At 41.4% G+C, this 21627-nt stretch overlaps 1 protein-coding gene across 1 annotated transcript in view; it reads left to right on the forward strand.

Annotated features, from left to right (window-relative positions):
* FAF1 (Fas associated factor 1) overlaps nucleotides 1-21627 on the forward strand; it is a 255313-nt gene that overhangs the window by 66116 nt on the left and 167570 nt on the right. The window contains exons 6-7 of the mRNA XM_066625992.1: nucleotides 932-1023; nucleotides 16171-16276. Of these exons, the coding sequence (XP_066482089.1) occupies nucleotides 932-1023; nucleotides 16171-16276 (198 nt within the window). The remainder of the gene's footprint in view (nucleotides 1-931; nucleotides 1024-16170; nucleotides 16277-21627) is intronic.

The raw sequence follows: 21627 nt of genomic DNA on the forward strand, positions 1-21627 counted from the left end.
CCCATAGCAGTGTGGCATGATGTACTTAGGAGCCACTCTTCTCCTACTCAGTGGTAAAAATTTGCTATCTTGATTCATGCTTGTGTAGCCATGACATAAATGAATATTCTCATAATGAATTCTCATAATGAAATGATTGTGTGGTATCAAAGGACAGAATGAACCACTATGAATTTCATGCATTAACTTGCAGCATTTGAATTTCTCATACGATTTTGTCTTCTGTGCCTAAATCAAAAATGTGAAATGTCTGTTGGATTGACCAGGGATGATGAATGTAAGGCTTGTGGACTGCATTTGGTTTCCAAAGCTGATCCTCTGAGAAAACTTCTTCATTCCTACCCCAGAGCAATAGTATGGTAGTGCTTTATTCCAGGGCCATGCAAGCTGGGAAGAAAGCTTTGGTGAATAGCATGTCTCTGAGGCAGGGGTATTTGTCATATCAAACTCTGCTGTAAAATGCTTGTAACAGAGTTACTCTTTCAAAATGAAGACTTATTTGAATTTCTGGCTTTTCATACTTAAAAACAGCACTGCTACTTTTTTCCCCCTTCAGATGATCCAGGTTCAAATCCCCCCTCAGCCACAAAGCTTCCTGGGTGACCTTGGGCCAGTCACTTTCTCTCAGGCCCACCTACCTCACAGGGTTGTTGTGAGGATAAGAAAGAGGGGAGGAGCAGCTGTGTAAACCGCCCTGAGCTCTTTGGAGGAAGGGCGGTATAAAAATGTGAAAAATAAATAAAAATAAATAAATAAATAAATATTTATTAAAATGTAATGGTGAAGCAAAGCAGTTTTGACAGTGCAGATTATGTTCTTAAATATATAGCTAGACACTTCATTTTATTGCAGTAAGACATATCTAACTGAGGCAAGAGTGCCTGACAGTAGTATTTCTAATATCTAACAATAAATGTTTTCCCCCCTACAGACTGTTCTAAAAACGCTACACTTGCCAAAAAACAACAGCCTCTATGTTCTAACGCCTGATTTGCCGCCACCATCTTCATCAAGTCTGTCTGGGTAAGAAAGACAACACACCCCAATATTTTGAGCATAGTGTAAGAGCATGCTGTAAGATGGTTTTTACATGAAACATCTTCAAAAAATCTAAATGTGGTCTTCTCTTCTTGTTCCCATGTTTTTAAGGAATGGTCTTTGCTCATTTTTTCCCCAGGTCTGGTATCTCTCTAGTACTGTACTGTAATAATGTTATAGATATGGAAATTTTTCTATCTGCATCCTTCAGAGAAAAATTATGAACTGACTGTTAGCCTCTTGCTCTTGGTTAAATATACCTGTGCAATATTAATTCGTGAAGGTAAGGGTTGCTAGGATATTGTGTGGATGTGGTTGAATGCTATGGGCAGAGATCCTGTTTTAGAGCAGGAGATGAGACAACAACAACAACAGTATTTATATACCGCTTTTCAACAAAAAGTTCACAAAGCGGTTGTGAACCGCAATGTGACATTATGAAACGAGGACCATAGCTCAGTGGTAGAGCCCATTTGTTTATGCAAGATTGCAGATTAAGTCTCCAGGTAGGTCTCCAGCAGACCATTCCTCTCTTGCATTTCAGATCCTGGAGAACCATTTCTACTCAGTGTAGACCAGTATTTCTCAAACTTTTAGCATCGGGACCTACTTTTTAGAATGAGAATTCTTCAGGACCCACCAGAAGTGATGTCATGACCAGAAGTGACATCATCAACAAGAAGATTTTTAACAATCCTAGGCTGCAATCCTACCCATGCTTACCCAGGAGTAAGTTCCATTGATTATCATTCTTAAAAGCATATACAGGTGGAGACTTTTTATGCGTGTGAGTTTCATTCCTTGACCCGCCATGATTAGGAAGAAACCGTTGTGCTAAATCAGACCAATGATGTGTTTTACACAAATTGCATAGAGTTGCACAAATACGCTACAGCTTGACACTTAGAGATGGAAGGAAACTAAGGCAGGGTTCTCAATCACCTTCACCTCTTTCGTCTCCCCTTCCTCTGCTCAGTCCTCCCCGTTGCCAGCTGTCCCTGCTTCTTTCACAGGTGGGATGCTGAGCTTTTAAGAGTCCAGTCCTATGCTTTTCTACTCAGAAGTAAGCCCCATTCTACTCAATGGGGCTTACTCCCAGGAAAGTGTGGGGAAGACTGTAGCCTCCAGTCCTATGCCTGTCTATTCAGAAGTAAGTTCCATTCTACTCAGTAGGGCTTACTCCCAGGAAAGTGTGGATCGGATTGTAGCCTAAATCTCATGCTTTGGCTTGCTGGGAAGACTTGCTTGCTGGGCTGTTTTGTTTGTGTAGGCTGGAGCATGAAGAGCCTGCACCTTCTCATTCTGAAGGGGGGGGGAATTCAGCAAACACTCTGAATTTTTTTTAAAGTAATCCCCTCTGTTACTACCGCACCTGTGTGTGTGTGTGTGTGTGAGAGAGAGAGAGAGAGAGAGAGAGAGAGAGAGAGAGAGAGAGAGAGTGTGCTAGACCTTGCTGCATGTGTTCTGGCTACAGAGGTTCCCCCCCTTCCCTTCTTCAACTTCTGTGCTGGCTCAGGGGCTCCAGGAGTCTTACTATTCCTTTGCAAGAGGAACCTCTTCCATGGCTCCAGGGCTATTTCCCTGACTATGCAAGGTGGGGCCTTCTTGCAGTGTTTTGGGCTACCTTGAAATGGAGCGAGACACCAGCGCAGGGCAAAGGAGTCGACTTTGAATTCCCCCCACCTGATTCGCATTGAGATAAATCTGAAGTTAAAAAATCCGTGGATAAATAGGTCGCACCTGTACATAGTAATCTGTTAAAAGTACAGGTCTGTAACATTTCCCCAAATGCAGTCACATACCAGTCTAATATATTAAAAATAAAATACTGAAATGAATGGGGACCCACCTGAAATTGGCTTCCAACCACCTAGTGGGTCCTGACTCATAGTTTTGAGAAACATTGATGTAGACAGTACTGACCTAGAAGGATTGGTGGTCTGGTGCAGTACAAATTGACTTTATATTTTCAGGTTGCTATTGTTTATGGTCCATTCCAACTCTATTTATCTCACATTTTCCAAAGGGGGATGGATTGTGGGTTCCCAATTTACCATCGTTTGCACCCTAATCTTAAACACATATACTGGTAAATGTGCAATACTGACTTCCAAGTAGATGTCAATAGGATTGACATGTTTCAATACTTTTGGGTGCTCTCAAAAGTTTTTCAAGTAACACGCATTCATCTCTCTAATGTAACTGATTGTTCTGTGTGTAATTTTAGAAACGATTTATTTCAGAACAGTTGACACAACTGGAAATACAGCCCTTTAATTTTAGTGATCTGATGGGCATATGTTTTTTTCCATCCTGTGAACAGGTGCAATCTCAAAAGGTTCACACTTTCAGTTTCTAATTACCATGTTTTGCCATACAAAGGTTCTCCGATTGGAAGTGTAGCCTCTCACGTTTTAGGAAACTTTTGAAAGATAATTAAAAAATCAGAACATGCACATTGGAAGTAAACAGAACTGATGGGCAACCCAATCCTCAGCTGCCTGGGGTGCGCGGCTGCAGCGGTGCTGAGAATGGCTGCCACCTTATCCTGCGCGCCTCAGTCTGCTGCGGGAGGCACCTCGGGAAGGGAAGTAGCCCCGCAATGGGGCTACTAAGGTAAAGCTGTTCATGTAGGGCGCCCAGCCACTCCTTCCTCCCCACTCCCTCCTCCCAGCACGCCTGCCTCCCTCCTGCATCCCCCCTGGCATGCCGCCCCCCAGCCTCCCCCATCCCCAGAACGCCTCCTCCCTGCTCCGTCCCTGCCCCTGCTTACTGTGCCACGGCTCAGCGGTCCATGAGACTGCTGAGTGGCAGGGGCTGGGCGCCTGCTTCACACTAGCCCAGCGCTAGCCCAGCACTGTCCGGCAGTAACTGTCGCTGACGTGTCTTACGGCACATTTGTGACAGTGCGCACGGGCGCCGCCAAGCTCAGGATTTGGCTCTGAAATGTAAAATGGTTATCTATTAAGTATCTCTTCTGAAACTAATCATATGGTCACCTAGTGTGTGGTTATATAAATGGTGTTGTTCCTTTCAAAATGTTAAGGACTTATACCTTCATTGGGTATGTGAAAGCCTTGTAGATAAATGCCGAACAGCTCTTTTCAAAATAAGTAAATTACTATATTTTCTACATTATTAGGCCCTAAATTTTTCAAATGGTATAAAAGCAGTAGTTCTCAGACCATGAGGTGTGGTTATAGGAGGCGGTATGGCGAACCCCCAGGGGCATTGCAGGACGCCTCCTGCCTCCCGGAGCCACTCAGCTGCAGGAACACGAAGACTGCAGAGTGACCAAAAAATGGCAATAAGAGGCCTGGTGGGTAAAGTTCCATGGGCGCCATTTTCATCGCTTGAAGTGTCTGCCTACTCACCCTCTCTGAGCTGCTTACTGCTGTTTTTTCAGTTGCTCCTCAGTCTAGAACCCAGAAGTAATGGCGGTTGCATGATGATGTCATCGCCACAACTTCTGGGTCCAGAGCTCCATGTCAGCAGCACTAAGGCCAGTGTGCAACAAAAATGTTTGGGGACTGCTCATTTAAGATGTAGTCTTGCAGAATTAATGCAGTCTGAATATTTATAAATTCAGCATAATTTTTAGGTTTCAATAGCAAATGTATTTTACAATAAAAATATAAACTGTAATGTTCATTTCATTTCATTCACCTGTATTGGCATATGAAACTATAATATTCTGGCATCCCACTGAAACCTACTCATGGCAACTTTCATTTTTTCCCCCAGTGGAGCTTGTGCAGTAGATCACATTCATAGCTACTCAGATAGGGTGTTTTCATTATACAGCAAAATCATAGCCTCAGAAAGTCTTGGGTACAAAGGAACACTAGGTTTCTGAGTGCCGAATCCTGAACTCTTAGCGCTGGTCCACAACCGGTGCTGTGTGCCGCAAACGTGCCAGAAGGCACATCTGTAGCCTTCAGCACTGGTCCAATGCCATTGCTAGCTCAGCGCTGACTGGCGCTGCTCCTCGGTCACCCAAACTGCTGGGCAGTGGAGAGGTAGGTGGGGGTATGAGAGGACGCAGGTAGGAGATGTGCCAGGGGAGGGAGCAGAGTGGGAGCTCTGCATCCAGAGCCTCTGTATCAGACCATGGGCCTGTCATGGAGGCTCTTGGTTCTACAGCAGCCCAAGGGTTGCTGCAGAATAAAGTAGCCCCATTGCGGGGCTACTTGCCTTACCCAGGGGAAGGGGATGAAAGTCCTCTTCTCCTGAGGAGCAACCTGCAGCTGTCCTGTTGCACTCAGGATGCTGTGGCAGCCATTTTGGTGCCGCGGCACTCCCAGCGGTCTGGGCAGCTCTGGATTGGGCTGCCCATCAGTTGAACTAGATTACAAATGACTTGTATTTGCAATTGAACACTTCATTTTTGCAGCAGTAGAAACCACAGAATAAGATATCACTGCTTTATAACAGTGTTTGAGAATTAACTTTAAAAACTGCCCTATAATACAATTGCTTGTATATATGAGTTTTGCACACAAAGGTTCCTAGCAGGAAATGGTGCTTTAAGAAAAATGGATGTGCGCATGCAGTCAAGTTCTTAAAAAACCAATAGGACTTGAGTGCTTAATAGCACCTCATGTGTTTTAAGCATTTTGTAGTGCATTCAGGCAGGTTGCAAGCTATAGCATGGTAGGTGAAAGAGAGAACAGGTGAGAAATGGTGGAGAGACTCTAAAAGTCCATAAAGACTTGGGCAGCTTGAAGGAAGGCGTGTGTCCATGTCCGTCTCTCCCTGTATGTAACATACAGGCAAGGCAAATAAAGGGAATCTGATTGTTTCATTGCCTTGAGTAGGATGGCATGATTCTGGAGACTATTTCTGAATGATCATAGTGAGATTATATTCCTCATCCGCTTCTTAAAGGCGGTCACTCCAGAAGTTTCCTGATAGAGGAGTGCTGGAGAAATACTGACAAATAGTGTGCTGAAAAGAGACTCGTTTACAGTCTCCGGTCTCATGCCAAGTATTATCTCTTATCTTTTTACATGTACCTGGAAAATGCTTGCATGCCATGTTGCTGAGATGATTATTCTCAGCAATGATTCTCCAGAATGATTATGCTGGATCAGAAAGGAAATTGCTCTCTTACTCTCATACAATGAACTGTTTTGTCACATTCCTTGCAATTATATCTTAATAGTGCCATAGCTTAGAAAATTTTAATTTAGCAAAAAGTTCTAGATGTGATACTTCTCATAAGACAGAGAAGAAAATTTGTATCATTCTATGACCAAGAGTGTATGTGCCAGTAGGGAGAGGGGAGGGAATGCATTACCTCTTCCCAAAGGGGGAGCCATAACTCTCTGTGGTGAGCCCACTCACTCCCCAGTAAACACACAAGTCAGAAATATGGTGAAACAGGCCACTTTTATTAACATGTAATTACATAAGAGAAGGGAAACCTGAGGCAGGAAAGGCATTGTCGTCCTCAGTGTTGTAGTGCAGGCAGCTGATACAAGAATAGGCTCATTCTTTTGAACTTGCCAGTAATGAATTGAGGAACAGTTCATGTATGCTGGCCAAATACCAGCTATGCCCTGCCCCTTGCCTAAAGCAACCAGTGGGGCCAAGCCCCTAAGCCTTACATGATGAAGATGCCAGGCAAGGTCAGTCTGCACACAGTTAGCATAGTGTGGATCAGGATTATCTCAAGAATGGAATTCACAAATGATATTTTTATGTTCAAAAAATCTTCCTTAAAACTCAGCTTTGCAGGATCTGTGTCCTCTCCTCTTAAAGGCCAAAATGGTGAGCCTAAGGCAACTTTAGGCTTAGTTTTCCAATAACTAACAGTTCTGCACAAATTAAAAAATATAAAAGCAGGCCCTTACCACGCTTCTCATGCCGTTCGTTCAGTTGTGCAAGTGCAGGACTTCCATGTTCAATTCAAGGAACCACACAAATGAATGAGCTCTTTTGTTTGCACGGTCTATGTAAATCAAACTGGAAGTCCTGCACTTCTGTGTTTGAAGAAACCAAGTAAGGAGGAGCATGATAAGAAGGCAGGTTATCCACTTTCTGCTTGCTTTTAGTGGACAGAAAGCTGATCGTTGTGGGTTACATCTGCAGCAGGCTGGTAGGAGGCAGTGGTGGTGGCAGAGTGAAGGTCGCCCCCAATATGCTGCCCTCTCACCCCTGTGCCTGCAGTCTGATGCCCGTGCAATCCGTTTCACCTGGCCTAATGGATGAGTTTCCCCCGTGCGTGGAGGGAAGTGTCCATTGCTCAAAGAAGTAAACAATTCCATTGGGTTAATGCAGTTCTCTTGCTGGAGCCCAGCCTACTCTCTGGAGCCCCTTCATGCTTTCATAGTCTAGCATTCTTGTGCAGTTCATAGCCATTGTATACTCGTGGCTGGTTTGTGATAAAGTGATTGCTGATTTTATAAAGTTGAATGACAATTTCAAACTCCCAAGTATGTAATAAAGTGTCTGTGTAGAAAGACATGAAGGTGGAGAATGGCTGGGTAAGTCTCAGACCAGCCTGAAGCAAATTGGTTTGCTTTGTTGGCCTTGTGAGTCACATGCCACTAAATCAATCAATCTAAAGCAAGAGTCTGTCATAATTATATGTTTTGTACTAGTAAGGATATTCAGGATATAGCTTTTATTGTTATTTGAAAACCATTTAATCAGATTACAGAGCCATTGTGGTTGTGCTGAACTGTCTATATTAACTGTAGCATAATGTTAATTAAGAATCATGTCACTTTTATTTCTGTTTTCTGCTTTGTTGTACTGAAGCAGTAGGTACTTGCAGTGCAATCTTATGAATGTCTATATGGAATTGTCCCACTATATTCCTTAGAGCTTATGTCCAAGAAAGTGTGCATAGAATTGCATCCTAAGCTACTTTGAAATTCCCAGTGATAGTAGGATTTGGATTTTTTTAATGGTATCCTTTCTTATGAGACAGTACACGCACATCTCTCAAAATTTAAAAATGAACGATAAAGTAAGCAGACAGAAGCCTTTCTCATTTTCCACACTAGCCAGATTTTCTGACTGATTGCTGTTTGAGACTAATCTGCCATCGCTTGCTGCATTAGCTACAACAAACATTACATTTACATACTGATTTCATATTTTGTTTTAGTGTAAATAAACTGTAATTATAGTAAATTTGGATGTCTGTTGACATGAGCTTGTATAAATCTGTATGTTTGCAATGGAAATGCTAATTATCATGTGTCATTATATTTTGTTAAAATTTAGATGTTTGGAGGAAAAAAATGAATAGCTATGATGAATAATGGATTTTTTTCTTCTGAAATCCATGAAGAGCCTTTGTAGAGCTAGAACAATGAAGCTGGCAAACCCTTGCCTCAATTAAATTATGATTCTAAAAATATGTTTAGTTACACATACAAATTCATCTAGCATAAAAATAGATGAATTTCAGATAGCTCCTCGATGTTCTTCCTATTCACTGAAGTTGGTAAGTTGGTGAGAATTCTCTCTCTCTCTCTCTCTCTCTCTCTCTCTCTCACTTTCTCTCTCTCCAACCTGTAACCAAAATATCTAAATGTAAAACACTTGACAATATAACTTGAATAGAAATCCATGCTGTAGTTTATATATGTATACTTATTTTTCCTGTAACTATTGCCATGCTGTGGTAAGGAGTAGAAAAATCCCCTATGTGTCTTTGAATACCTGTAATATCAGAGTGGAAATAATTGTAGGATTAGGATATTGCTGATGCTGACCTACACTGAAAGACTCAGTTGTGCAACCCAGATACACAAATTGGAATCCAGTAAATTTTCATTAGCTAAAGGTCATTTAAAAAAAGATTGGATCAACATATGGGCTGGTATAAAAGTTATTACATTTGGTCTTTATACGAACAGGATCAATTAAACTTAAAATCTTTAACTGCTTTTTGTCTAATTTTATAAACCATTAAGGCAAAACAATGCCCCCTTTTAGTCAAGAATGGTTCTGAATCACTTAACATTACTGTTATCGTCATAACCAACAGTTGCACAAGTCTAAAAAAGCTTTTCTCTTCTTGATGTTAATACAGAGCATTGTACAGAGCTTATGTACATGGGTCACATTTGCTGCACCTTATGTATGTGGCATTTGTAACGTTGTTGCTTAGTTGATGTAGGTTGAATCAACAGCTTCACAAAAGCTTCATGCAGAGTTTTCTCTATGAAAAGAAATACAGCTAGAGAGTAATCCTAGATGATTTAATAAAATCTGGCTTTTCTGGGTGGAGAACATTTTCCAATCTGGCTTTGGCAAGGAGAAATGTGGAATTTGACATGTAGGAGACAAGGAATTTGAAAAAACAGGTGTCAGACACAGGAAAATCATATGATAGTAATGCTGGAGTTTGGATGCAATGCTTCCTGAAGTACTCTGGTTTAACTGCTTTAACTGTTGGTGAAATGGCCAAAGGAACCATCATGGGGGCTACAGTTGAAAGTCCTGTCCCACGTTACCCCCAAACAAACCCCTGGTGATGGGGAATTGTTGAGCAGAAGCTTGGATGAAGAATGAAGGGTATAGGCAGGTCTGCGTGGGAGCAGGTAGTCCCTCAGATAACTTGGTCCCTCAGATCTGATTAGAGCATTAAAGGTCAAAATTAATACTTGAACCCCAACCAGAACCTGTGCTACTGAATTCTGAATGAGTTGAAGCTTTTTCAAGAGTAGCCCCAAGCAGAGTGGTTTTACAGTAGTCTGATTTCATTGTGACTGGATGTGCAATGCTGACCAGATTTGCTTTTGATAGGAAGAGGCTCAGTTGGCAATTCTGAAATACCTGGAAGCCTATGCAATACTTTCTTAAAAAAAAAAAATCAATATTCCCTAGAGCCCCATGAGATAGCACACATTATAAATCTATATGCACTTGCTTGCATGGATGGGAACTCAAGTCTCGAGTTGCTCGAATCAGAACTTGAATCAGAGTGGCAAAATCACTTTTTTTGCTGACATGTGTATACTCGAGTCATGTGTGTCATTGACATGGTCACTGACTCTGGTTTTGGTCCTCTGACTCTGAAATGAGACATGAATCTGAAAAATTCAAGTCCACGAGACTGGGTATGCTTGCTTACTTTTTTCACGGTGTGAAAAACCTTGTGGGGCCATCATTCAGACCAGGTGAGCAGTGGGGAAGTTCCAGTCAGGAGGCAGGAAAGGGTTAATATTTTTGTTTTGCATCAAGCAGAAAGTGGGTGGAGGGAGGCAGGAACAGACTCTCTTGTCCATATCTGAAGAAACCAATGATTATTAGACAAAGGATGGGTGGAAGGAGGAGCCCAAGGGATGGGGTGGGGTTCTTGCCTTAGGAGTGACTGAGAAGCCCACGGAGGGGGGAAAAGGAGGGGAAGCTGAGGGGTGAGGCAGTTCCTAGTGATCGAAGAGAAACTTATGGCTCTGGTGGGCTCATTGAATGACCAGCTGCAATGGGACTACTTCTCAGTAAAGTTGCAAAAGATTGGGTTATACTGGGAGGAATGTCTCCAAGTGCTGCACACGACTCTCCTCCCACTTGCTTCTTCTGTCTGCGCTCTCATGCAGTCCATCCCACCCCCCTCTTGCCTTGCCAACCTCAGATACATTCCAGTCCCTATTGCTTCATTCCCTGGCATGCCTTCTGAAGGTGTGATGTGAATGGGGATGTGTGAGGTGTTTTAATGCTGGGGTTCATCGGGAACCAATTGGCGCTTTCTGCATTGCTACCTTCACTCAAAGAACAGCTTTTGTTTACCGATGGGATGTGTGGGGACATGAGGGGAGTGTTTATTGATAATTCTGACACACACATACACCCCGCCAGCAGCTCTGTTTTTTCCACAGAGTCCCAAAAACGCTCTGGATAAGTCCCCACAGCTACCCATTAAGACTTGTGCATGAGTTGAGTCAAGGGGGGTGGGGACTTGGAATTCCACTCAAGTCTAGCTTTGGTGGGTTTGCACATCCCTGCCTGCTTGTAGTATGTGTCTGTGGAACTCTAGATTTATCTGTTCTCCATAGGGGTCTGTTCTCCATTTTCCCCACACAGGTAATTCAACAGGTGATGATGTTTTTAAGTCGTGTCCGACTCTTCGTGACCCCATGGACCACAGCACGTCAGGTCTCCCTCTCTGCCACTAACTTCTGGAGTTTGTCCAAATTCATGTTCATTGCCTCCATGACACTATCTAACCATCTCATCCTCTGCTGTCCCCTTCTCCTTTTGCCTTCAATTTTTCCCAGCATCAGGGTCTTTTCTAAAGACTCCTCCCTTCTCATGAGATGATCAAAGTATTCAAGCTTCAACTTCAGCATCTGTCCTTCTAATGAACAGTCAGGGTTGATTTCCTGTAGGATTGACTGATTTGATCTCCTTTTAGTCCAGAGGACTTTGCAAAGTCTTCTCCAACACCATAATTTGAAAGCATCTATTCTATGGCGCTTGGCCCTCCTCGGTCCAGCTCTCACAGCCATACGTCACTACTGGAAAACCAAAGCTTTGACTATACGGACCTTTATCGACAAGGTGATGTCTCGGATTTTCATTAAGTTGCCTAGGCTTACCATAGCTTTCCTCCCAAGAAGCAAGCATCTTTAAATTTCATGGCTGCAGTCTCCGTCTGCAGTGATCTTGGAGCCCAAGAAGATAAACTCTGTCATGACTTCCATTTCTTCCCCTTCTATTTGACATGAGGGGATGGTTTTTTAATGTTGTTTAAAGTCACATTTTGCACTTTCCTATTTCACCCCCATCAAGTGGTTCTTTAGATCCTACTTACTTTCTGCCATTAGAGTGGTATCATCTGCATATTTGAGGTTGTTGATATTTCTCCCAGCAATCTTAATTCTGGCTTGTGTTTCATCCAACCCAGCCTTTCGAATGATGTACTCTGCATATAAGTTAAATAAGCAGGGTGACAATATACAGCCTTGTTGTGCTCCTTTTCCTATTTTAAACCAATCAGTTATTCCATATCCAGTTCCAACAGTTGCCTCTTGACCTGCACACAGATTTCTCAGGAGATAGCTAAGGTGGTTTGGTTCTCCCATCTCTTTAAGAACTTGCCACAGTTTGTTGTGATCCACGCAATTAAAAGTTTTAGCATAGTCAGTGAAGCAGAAGCAGATGTTTTCCTGGAACTCCCTTGCTTTCTCCATAATCCAGCGAATGTTGGCAATTTGATCTTTGGTTCTTCTGCCTCTTTGAAAACCAGCTTGTTCTTCTGGTAGTTCTCTGTTCACATACTGCTGAAGCCTAGCTTGTAGGATTTTGAGCATAACCTTGCTAGCATGTGAAATAAGCTCAATTGCGTGGTGGTTTGAACATTCTTCGGCATTGCCTTTCTTTGGGACTAGAACGTAAACCAATCTTTTCCAATCCTGAGGCCGCTGCTGAGTTTTCCAAATTTGCTGGCAGATTGAGTGCAACAGTTTAACAACATCATTATTTAAACTTTTAAGGAGCTCAGTTGGAATACTGTCCGCTAGCTTTGTTAGTGATGCTTCCTAGGACCCACTTGACTTCACACTCCAGGATGTCTGGCTCAACCACAATGATCACACCATTGTGGTTATCAGAGACATTAAGATCTTCCTTGTAGAGTTCCTCTGTGTATTCTTGCCACCTCTTCTTAATCTCATCTTCTTCTCTTAGGTCCCTACCATTCTTGCCTTTTATCATGCTCATCTTTGCATGGAATGTTCCTGTGATATCTCCAATTTTCTTGAAGAGTTCTCTCCTATTGTTTTCCTCTATTTCTCCACATTGCTCATTTAAGAAGGCATTCCTATCTCTCCTTGCTGTTCTCTGGAAATCAGTATTCAGTATTCTTTCCCTTTCTCCCTTGCCTTTTGCTTTCCTTCTTTTCTCAGCAATTTGTAAAGCTTCTTCAGACAACCATTTGCCTTCTTGCATTTCTTTTCCTTAGGGATGGTTCTAGTTGCTACCTCCTGAACAAAATTGCGAGCCTCCGTCCATAGTTCTTCAGGCATTCTGTCTATCACATTTAAACCTTTTACTCTATTTGTCACCTCCAGTGTGTATTCATATGGAATATGATGTAGGTCATACCTTAATGGCCTAATATTTTTCCCTGCTTTCTTCCATTTAAGTCTGAATTTTGCAATAAGCTCATGATCTGATCCACAGTCAGCTCCAGGTCTTGTTTTTACTGATTGTATAGAGCTTCTCCATCTTTGGCTGCAAAGAACATATACTATAATCATAGCAATTATTACTCTTTAAGTGTCAAAATACTTAGTACTACAAACAGAAGAAACATTGTTGAGCTTTTACACAGAAACATTGCAGATTGGCAAAGGAGAAATCTTAATGGGAGAGCTGCAAAGTGGGAATTTCATGCAAAGTTCTTTCTCACTTTATAATTGCGTCCAGGTGCACAGAAAATCTGATCAATCAATGTGCACAGTTTTATTCTCTATCCTTTGGGAACTGTGAGAATTCAGAAAAACAAATACCTTATTTATAAAAATTTGCTCTTGGTATCTGAGCCAAATATTTATTATACATTGATCAAAAAGTGGATGTTGATTTTGCCACTCAGAAAATATTTTAACAGGTCATTTTGTTATCTGAGCCACATCCCTGATACTATGCCTTCATTAGGCAGGGTACTTCCTCTAATGCTGTTTTCTCACTTAGACAAATTACAGTATAATCTAATTTTTGTCATCATCTCTAACCAGCATAATACTTACTGATTTAATTAAATGAAGGAGAACCAATTACTGACTTGCTGAACAGTGCTAGAAACCTTGTTGAAGTTGAAGCATTTTTCGTAATGAACTTCAAATACTTCTTGTTGACTATACCACTGTATGCTTTGTTTATTTTCTCCCCATTCTGTTTCAAGTGACTGGGTTGGGCAAAACTAAAACAGTTTTATAAAATCAGTAGATTGTATTACATTTTCTATGGCAAGTTTTCCAAACCAGCATTGACACATACAGAAGCCATGTGTATAAACTTTGCCTTTGACATTAAATTCTAGTTTAAATACATATTAAAACTTCTAAAAATGTATCTGATTTTTCTGTCCCTTGAGGCAGAATCTTCTAATGAACACAGCACTGGTGAACAATTATTGGACAGTATCCATACAGGGTTTGCTTTTTCATCCAATATTTCAATAAAACCAGTAAACGTTCCTTTAAAAATTTAAAACTCAAATCCTGTATTAATACTGTAGTATAAGGTTGTCCTTGTCATTGTCATCATACTTGTATGCCTTTTAGTAGAACATTAAGATGAGATTACCACAGAACAGACAAGGTAGGTCTGTGTACAAGGGGGTATTTTGTAAATATAAAAAGGGGAGGAAGAACTCACATAGTATGCTAGTCTTTATCAGACTTATTTCCCTCCAGCAGTTGCAGAATTTGGGTGTCAAATTACAGAAAAGGGGTTGGAATTGGTCTGTTCAAGTCCCTAACAATTTCTTATTGTAATCTCACAGCACACATTCTGCAGCCCACATACCCCTTCCTCATGCTGGATGTTATAAGCCTTTAAGTTAAGATTCTAGGAGGGAGGAACATTAGGGTTGGAGGAAAAATACTTCCTCCAGTGCTAATTCATTGCCTCCTTCTGTTTCAGCTACAAGGTGACCAATCCCTTAACAGCTTCAGTTATTTTGGAAAGAAGATCAGGCTTGAGAGATATCTATATGAAAATGGAACAAAGGCGATATTTAATTATCCCAACTCTCCCATGAAATTGCCTCCTTCTGTGCCCACTGAAAATCTGCTCCTTGGGTGATGGGGTCAGGCATTTGTAGGATGGTATGAGATATGATGCAGGGTGCTGCAACAGGAGGTTGAATTGGCAAAAATCTGTGAAGTTTCCTCCAAGTTCCAGAAAGTAATGGTCCAATCCTATCCAGCAATAGCACTGGTATAACATGTGTTCCACTGGTGCAGTCTGCCACAAAGCGGCCGTAAAGAGCTTTGTGACAGCTCAAATAGTCAGTGTGCTGGTGGGAAGGCTGGAGCCTTCCTGTGCATACCTGTGAACATCTGGAGGCTCGCTGTACCAGGTAAATCAAATACAGGGGTGGAACAGGGTAGAGGAGGGGGTTAATGGGGCAGGGAGTGGAATGGAGTTTTGGCACAAGAGGGCAGCGATTCAGTGCTAGTGGTGCCCACTGAATCAAAACACCCTTCCTGGGTCTGATCTGCCTGCATGTGTTAATGGACTTCTGCCAGCTATATTGGGAACAAACACATGGGAACAAACAAATGTCCCCTTACTCCGAGAAGACCTCCAGTAGCCAAAACTTGTCTGTGGGATACAGCGGAGGTTTGTGCTGGCACTGCTGCACCTCATGGAGTTTAGGTAAGATTGGGCTGTTAGTTTCTTCTACTCAAGTGGCTTCTGGATCCTGTCCTTTGTCTTCAACAGTGATATCTAGCAGTAGATTATGAAAATGCAATGAAATTGGGTCATTGGCCCCAACCATTGGTTTTTGGTTTTAGATTGACTGACCAACATTAAAACATTTTAACACTTCCCTCTGGCATTCTAAAATTTGGCAGTAATTGTCACCATGTTAACTGAAAAGTGATGCGTGCGGATTCCTTGTGTATGTGTGTCCCCACAAACGTGATATTGGAGCATGTTAAGACTGCACATTGTTGTTGTTATTAGATACATCAGCTTCATAATCAATAGAGATGTCATTTATAAAACACTAGAAATAAATTTGTGGCATAAGTGTTTTTACTTTATGTAAATTTTCTGTGTATTTTAGCAGTGTTACCTAAGTTATTTTCAGAATTCAGTTGAAATCCTGGCATTAATGAACTTAGACATGTGTTAAAAACAACTAAATGTTGTGGAAGTGGCAGTTGGTTCTGTGTCTTCCAAATTCTGCAGAGTTAACATGTGGTCTTGGACACTTCAGCCACCTTAGGAGAGAAGGAGTTAACAGGTTAGCCCCCTTGGTCATTTTCTGCATGCTTCCTTGACTTTAAGAGCCAAAAAGAAAGCGATGATAACATTGTGCCTGGACTTGTCTCTGCAGAGTTTAGGGTACTCCTGGGGTTTTTACAGCTAAGTGTAAAGCATGCTAGAACATGCTCGCCCCTGATTTTCTTGTTTTTCTTTCAACCCTTTCAGTGCCCTGCAGGAATCATTAAATCAAAACTTCATGCTGATTGTCACCCATCGAGAAGTCCAGCGGGAGTACAACCTCAACTTCTCAGGAAGCAGTACCATTCAGGAGGTGAGTTCTGTCTCACAGCTGAAGAATAAATGTAGCTCATTATAACTAATGTCAGCTTTGTTAAAGAGGGCTTATGTATTCAGGCTGCAGACTTCCTTTCGTGTTTCGTTATTAAGTTTTTAGCTTTTAATTAACTGGATGATGAAAGATTACTGTAGGTACATCAGATGGTGTGACCTACATATAAAATTTGCATTAATTTTACCCTGAAGCTGTAGTGCATTTGGTAGTATGTTGCATTTTAGTAGCAAAATGCATCATGAGAGATGAGCAAGTGTCCTCTTGTTAAGCTTCCTCTCCTTTCTTTCTTGATCCTATGCCCTTCTGTGTTTTCCTGCATTTTTTACTTGCACTTTAACATACCCTGTGTCAAACACACTGCTATCATATTGCCTTGACTATTGATGGAATAATAAAGAAATGATTTCTCTTTAAAAATGCTATCACTGTTATTTTGTAGAGCAGCCAGCAAGGGGTGATGTTGCAACGACTCCCTCGAGTGACAATTGTATTTCTTAAAATGATCATAGCCCTCTAACTTAGAAGTTGAAATTCTTCTCTGTTCTGTGACCTTGTTGTATACCAAAACTCAGTTAATCGCAATCTATTTGTAATGGATTGCATATCTAGTCTTAAAGCAGGTGTATCTTTTGGAATAATTTCTTACGTTATTAAACACTTTCTTCCAATTTAAACACAGAAACTGAAATCCAAAGAGGATTTTGGATGCCTGATGTTCCCCTGCTTCTGGCAGTAGCGCCTTGCAACTCATGGCTCCTCAACATTGAGGATTTTGTGTTTATGGAAGGAAGAACTGAAAAGCTCCTGTACTTACCACAAATTCCGGCTCTGAATTGTAGCATTTTTTTCATAAATTCTTATTCTGTTATTCTACAATTCAGCAATTTTATACACTTTTACTTAGAAGTAAAAGCCCAATCCTATGCATGTCTACTCAGAAGCAAGTCCCATTAGAGTCAATCGGATTTACTCCCAGGAAAGGGTGGATAGGATTGGGCTGTAAGTCCCATTATACTCAGTAGGACTTACATTTGGATAAATGCATATAGGATTGCAGCTTTGGTGAGCAGTTAGCCATATTTGGTTTTTTTAGTAGAATAGAAACAATTTTAAAAATCTACAAACATGCATGACAGTCTGAAAAACTGTGTTCACTCTTGAATTTAGCATGGTGTATGCTTTTGAAGAGAAACTCTATTGTAAAATCCCAGAAGTCGGTATTTTGTTTCTTAACGCTGTATGTGTTGCAAAAAACCTCTTATGATGCATGGTTTGAGTCCATTTTACTGTGATTACTGAAATGCATCAAAATCTGAGATTGCAGCACAAGACACCATAATACTGAAAACAAACTGACCGGTTTTCAACACAAGTTTTGGTAGGTCTTTCTAAGTAAGAGCATCTCCACTTGAAGAATCCAGGCAATTCCATCCAGGTTAGCGCAGGCAATTCAATCCTGTCAGTGCAGGTTTGTGGCTTATACAGCATTATTGTGACATTTGGTTTTTAGCTGTACCTAGAAGTTAGAAAGTTGCAGGTGAGTGATCCAATTGTTTTTTATCATCTTGGAGGGTGCTGGGGCAACACTTCATAAAACTGATTGCTGGCATTTTTCTTCAGTGCTTCCAGTGAACCATTGCATTATGTAGGGATGTTGTAGATGGAGAGTTAGTTTGCAAAGAAACTAAAGCTGCAATCTTATGCACACCCTCCCTACCTGGTAGTACCTCCCTCCCTACTCTCCCTACCTGGGAGTAGGACCAATTGTCTGAGTATATGGTACCAATTGTCTGAGTAAACTTACATGCATAAGATGGGCTGTAAGTTTAGGGTTCGAATGATGAATCCTTTAGAATCCATTTCTAATGAAAAACCAAACCAAAAGAATGTTCCATTGTCTTGTCCTACTGTGCAAAGAGATGTGAAATTGGGTGCTATTCTTAAACAAAAAAATGACATTTCTCAGTACCACCAAGGGCTGAAACATTGATTAGGGAAGAAAACTGAAATCTCATTATCAACCACTTGCAGATACGGCCCATAAACTTCAGAAGAAATGTGTGATGAGTCACAGGGTTCTGGATTTGGCCTGATCACATTGGCTTGATATTAGCACATTAGTTGTATGTTGGATAAAATAGCAGTTATAATGATGTTCCATGGGTTTGCCCATCAGAAGGTAAGTGGTTATTGTATGCAATAGCAACAATGCAAGAAATAGCATTACTGTGTTAGGTTCTCAGACTGAATCTTGTTGGTTCTTTCCTCTCTACCCCTGTTTTAAATGACCTCCCTTTGGTGCTGTGTGACAGGAAAAAAAAATCTGAGCTTTTGACTGTAGACAAGGAACTCAGTAAACTGAAATAATACTCTGAACATGAGCTATTGAACTGAAATATTTTTCATGAAAGCAAATATCAATCATATATAAAACATCTTTTTCTGAAATTATTGGTAACGTTTTCCTTTTGTTTTCACGGTAATACTTTTTGACAAATTAGCAGTGTAGAACCAAAAATATGTATTTTAAGGGTAATTGAACTCTTTGTGCCAGTTGCAGCTGTCAGCCACCAGAGGGCAGAAAGGACTATTCAATTATTCTCTAGAAATACCATCCAGTGTTTTTCAAATTAGCTTCCCATATATTAACAAAAAGGAGTATAATGGCTGAGTTATTGTTTGATTTACAGATAATTGGCATATTGCGTGAAGGAGACTTAATTTCACCCTTTAAAATTAAACAGGGAGATTTAAAAAGACATAAAATATTCATTAATGTTCAGTGATTATAAAGCAGTGGCATATATTTATTTTACCTTTATTACTGTTTCGATGGGAAAATACTGCAAATATTTCAGAAATCGAGTTGGCCATACTGACAAGTTGAAATGTTTAAGCAGTGTTAATGCAATCTATTCACACCTGATATCCTATGCAGAAAGATTCAAAATGTCTACATCAATTATTAAAGGAAATACTTAAAATTCTGGAAATGCTTCATGGCTCGCCACAACTATTGGATGCAACTGTCTCTCCAGATCCAGTTCCTTAGATTATTTAAGTGTATTTTAATGATTCATTGTAAGCACTATTTTTTTTTCTTGTCTTTTCCAAATAAAATATTTTTGCTAAAAAGAAACCAGTTAAGTTAGCTGCTGTGAATATAGTAGTTCATTAATTTTAAATTTTTTTATTTCCTTTTGAGATGTATGTTGAAAAGCTTTTAAGAAAGTGAGAGATGAATTTTTTTGTTGATGTTCTGGATAACAATAAGAGAGGGAATAAATATTTAGGAAACATCTGCATGGGATTATGCTTCCAGTTTTGGTGCTATAGTGTCTTAGTAGAAGTTTAGAAAGAGTACCTTTTTAAAAAACGAAGGTAACTGGTGTGATTTGGGAAACCTCTGTCATAATATTCTTCCCTTGCAGACTGCATACCTCTAGGGTGGTCTTGAATTGAAGTCAAGGTCCTGCCGAGGATGCAGTGGTGGGTGAAGAGGGAGTACAGGGGTGCCAGGGTGCAGGGGATGCCAACTAGGGTAATGCACTCGGTCTTTGGTGCTTTAGGAGTTTCCTGGGTGCATGCATGGAGCACTCATCACTGGAAGCAGGGAGTGCCCACCCTTCCTTCCTTGCCTCTAAATGGCTCTGAAATGGAGCTGTTCTAAAAGCAAGGGGTGTGTCAGGTGCAGGTGATATGGGGGTTGATGTTTCTGCATCACCATATCACTCCCATACCTAGGTGCCATTAAGACCCTTGGCACTGCTGCTAGGATGAAAATTCAAGTGTGTGTTGACTGAAAGTCCTTTGACCATAGATGCCCTTCAGTGAACACAAGCCCTATGAAGGAGATGAACCGAAACCACACAGTCCTTTTCAATAGCGCTGTATCTTTTCTGTTTGCCCACTCAACATTTCAGATTTGAGGTGATGCATGTTCTTTATGTCTCCTCTTCCATTGATACTATAAAATGTAATTAGCAATTTATAATGCTAGAATGAATTCGGTTAATGCAGGATCTCTAGACTTTTTGTGACCTTTTCTCCAACCAAATATGAAGATGAAGGAACAGGAGAGTTATTACTTCAGGAACTTAATTATTTCATGTTGGCCTCTATTGCTAATTAGTCTGGGTCACAGGTTTCAGATATCTGTTGGTTCTTGTGAAACTGTGCCAGTAAGTTGAGTCATGACCAGATTGTTCTTGATACACTGTTAGTGCAATCCTCTGTGCACAATCCTCTGTGCAATCCTCAATTTACTCAGAAGTAAATCCCACTGGCTTTACTCCCATGTAAGTGTGTGTAGGATTGCAGCCTATCTTGATCTTTTAAGCTTTATGAGCCACAATTTTGCACTAAACATTTAAAAAAAAAATAACCATGTTTGAATTCAAAAACGAAATGGAAAAGCAGACAAGGACTGAACTGAGGTATTCTTGAGTTAAAAGGTGTTAGAATTATCAATGATTATAGTAATACTTTTACAGCTTGATCTTAAGGCTTGCTACATGACAAATTAATAAGGAGATTTAGGGCGCAATCCTAACTCCCCATTGGACTGGTGCAAGTCCCTTGCACCGGCCCAGGAGGGTCACAAACGTAAAGCACGGTTGCACCTCCTCAGGAGTTGACTGGGCTAGCGCAGGGACATGCACCTGCCCACGGAGGCTGCATCCAGCTTCTGTGCCAACTTGGGGAGGGAAGGTTGCTTTGGCCAAGCTCAGCCAATGCAGGGGTCTGCTGAGGGCAGGGAGGAGGCGGGAGGGAGGTGTTCCAGGGCAGGCAGAGGGCATTCCAGTGGGCAAGCAGGGAGGGGGAGGCAGGGCTGGGACCTGGCAGCTATGCTGGATGCCAACATCGTTCTCTGAGCAGCGTGGAGCAGCTCAATGCTGCTCCGTTCTCCTCGGACTTGTGCTACCTCCTGAGGTAGCGCAAGTCCAAGGAGTCCCATTGGGGCCATGGTGGCTTACCTGGGGGTAAGGGGAAGAGTTTCCCCTTGCCTCTGGCTGAGCCACTTCTGACTCCAGTCTTGTGCTGGATACAGCACAGGCCTCCTGGTCTGCCTATTCCAGTGCAAGATAGGATTGCGCTGCATGGCATATAAATTGTTGCACCGATGCAACATCAAAAGCATCATTCTGTAGCTTTCGTGGCTCAAGCATTAGTTACCAATTGAAAAGCTGGGGTAGGCTGTGATGTGGGACAAATAGCTTAGGGCCCAATCCTATCCAATTTTCCAGTGCCAGTGCATTTGTACTGCAGCCTTGAGGTAAGGGAACAAACGTTCTTTCACGTTGAACAGGCCTGTGTGACTGCTTACCTAC

The sequence above is a fragment of the Tiliqua scincoides genome, chromosome 4, assembly GCF_035046505.1.
Source record: "Tiliqua scincoides isolate rTilSci1 chromosome 4, rTilSci1.hap2, whole genome shotgun sequence".
NCBI classification, from domain to species: Eukaryota; Metazoa; Chordata; class Lepidosauria; order Squamata; family Scincidae; genus Tiliqua; species Tiliqua scincoides.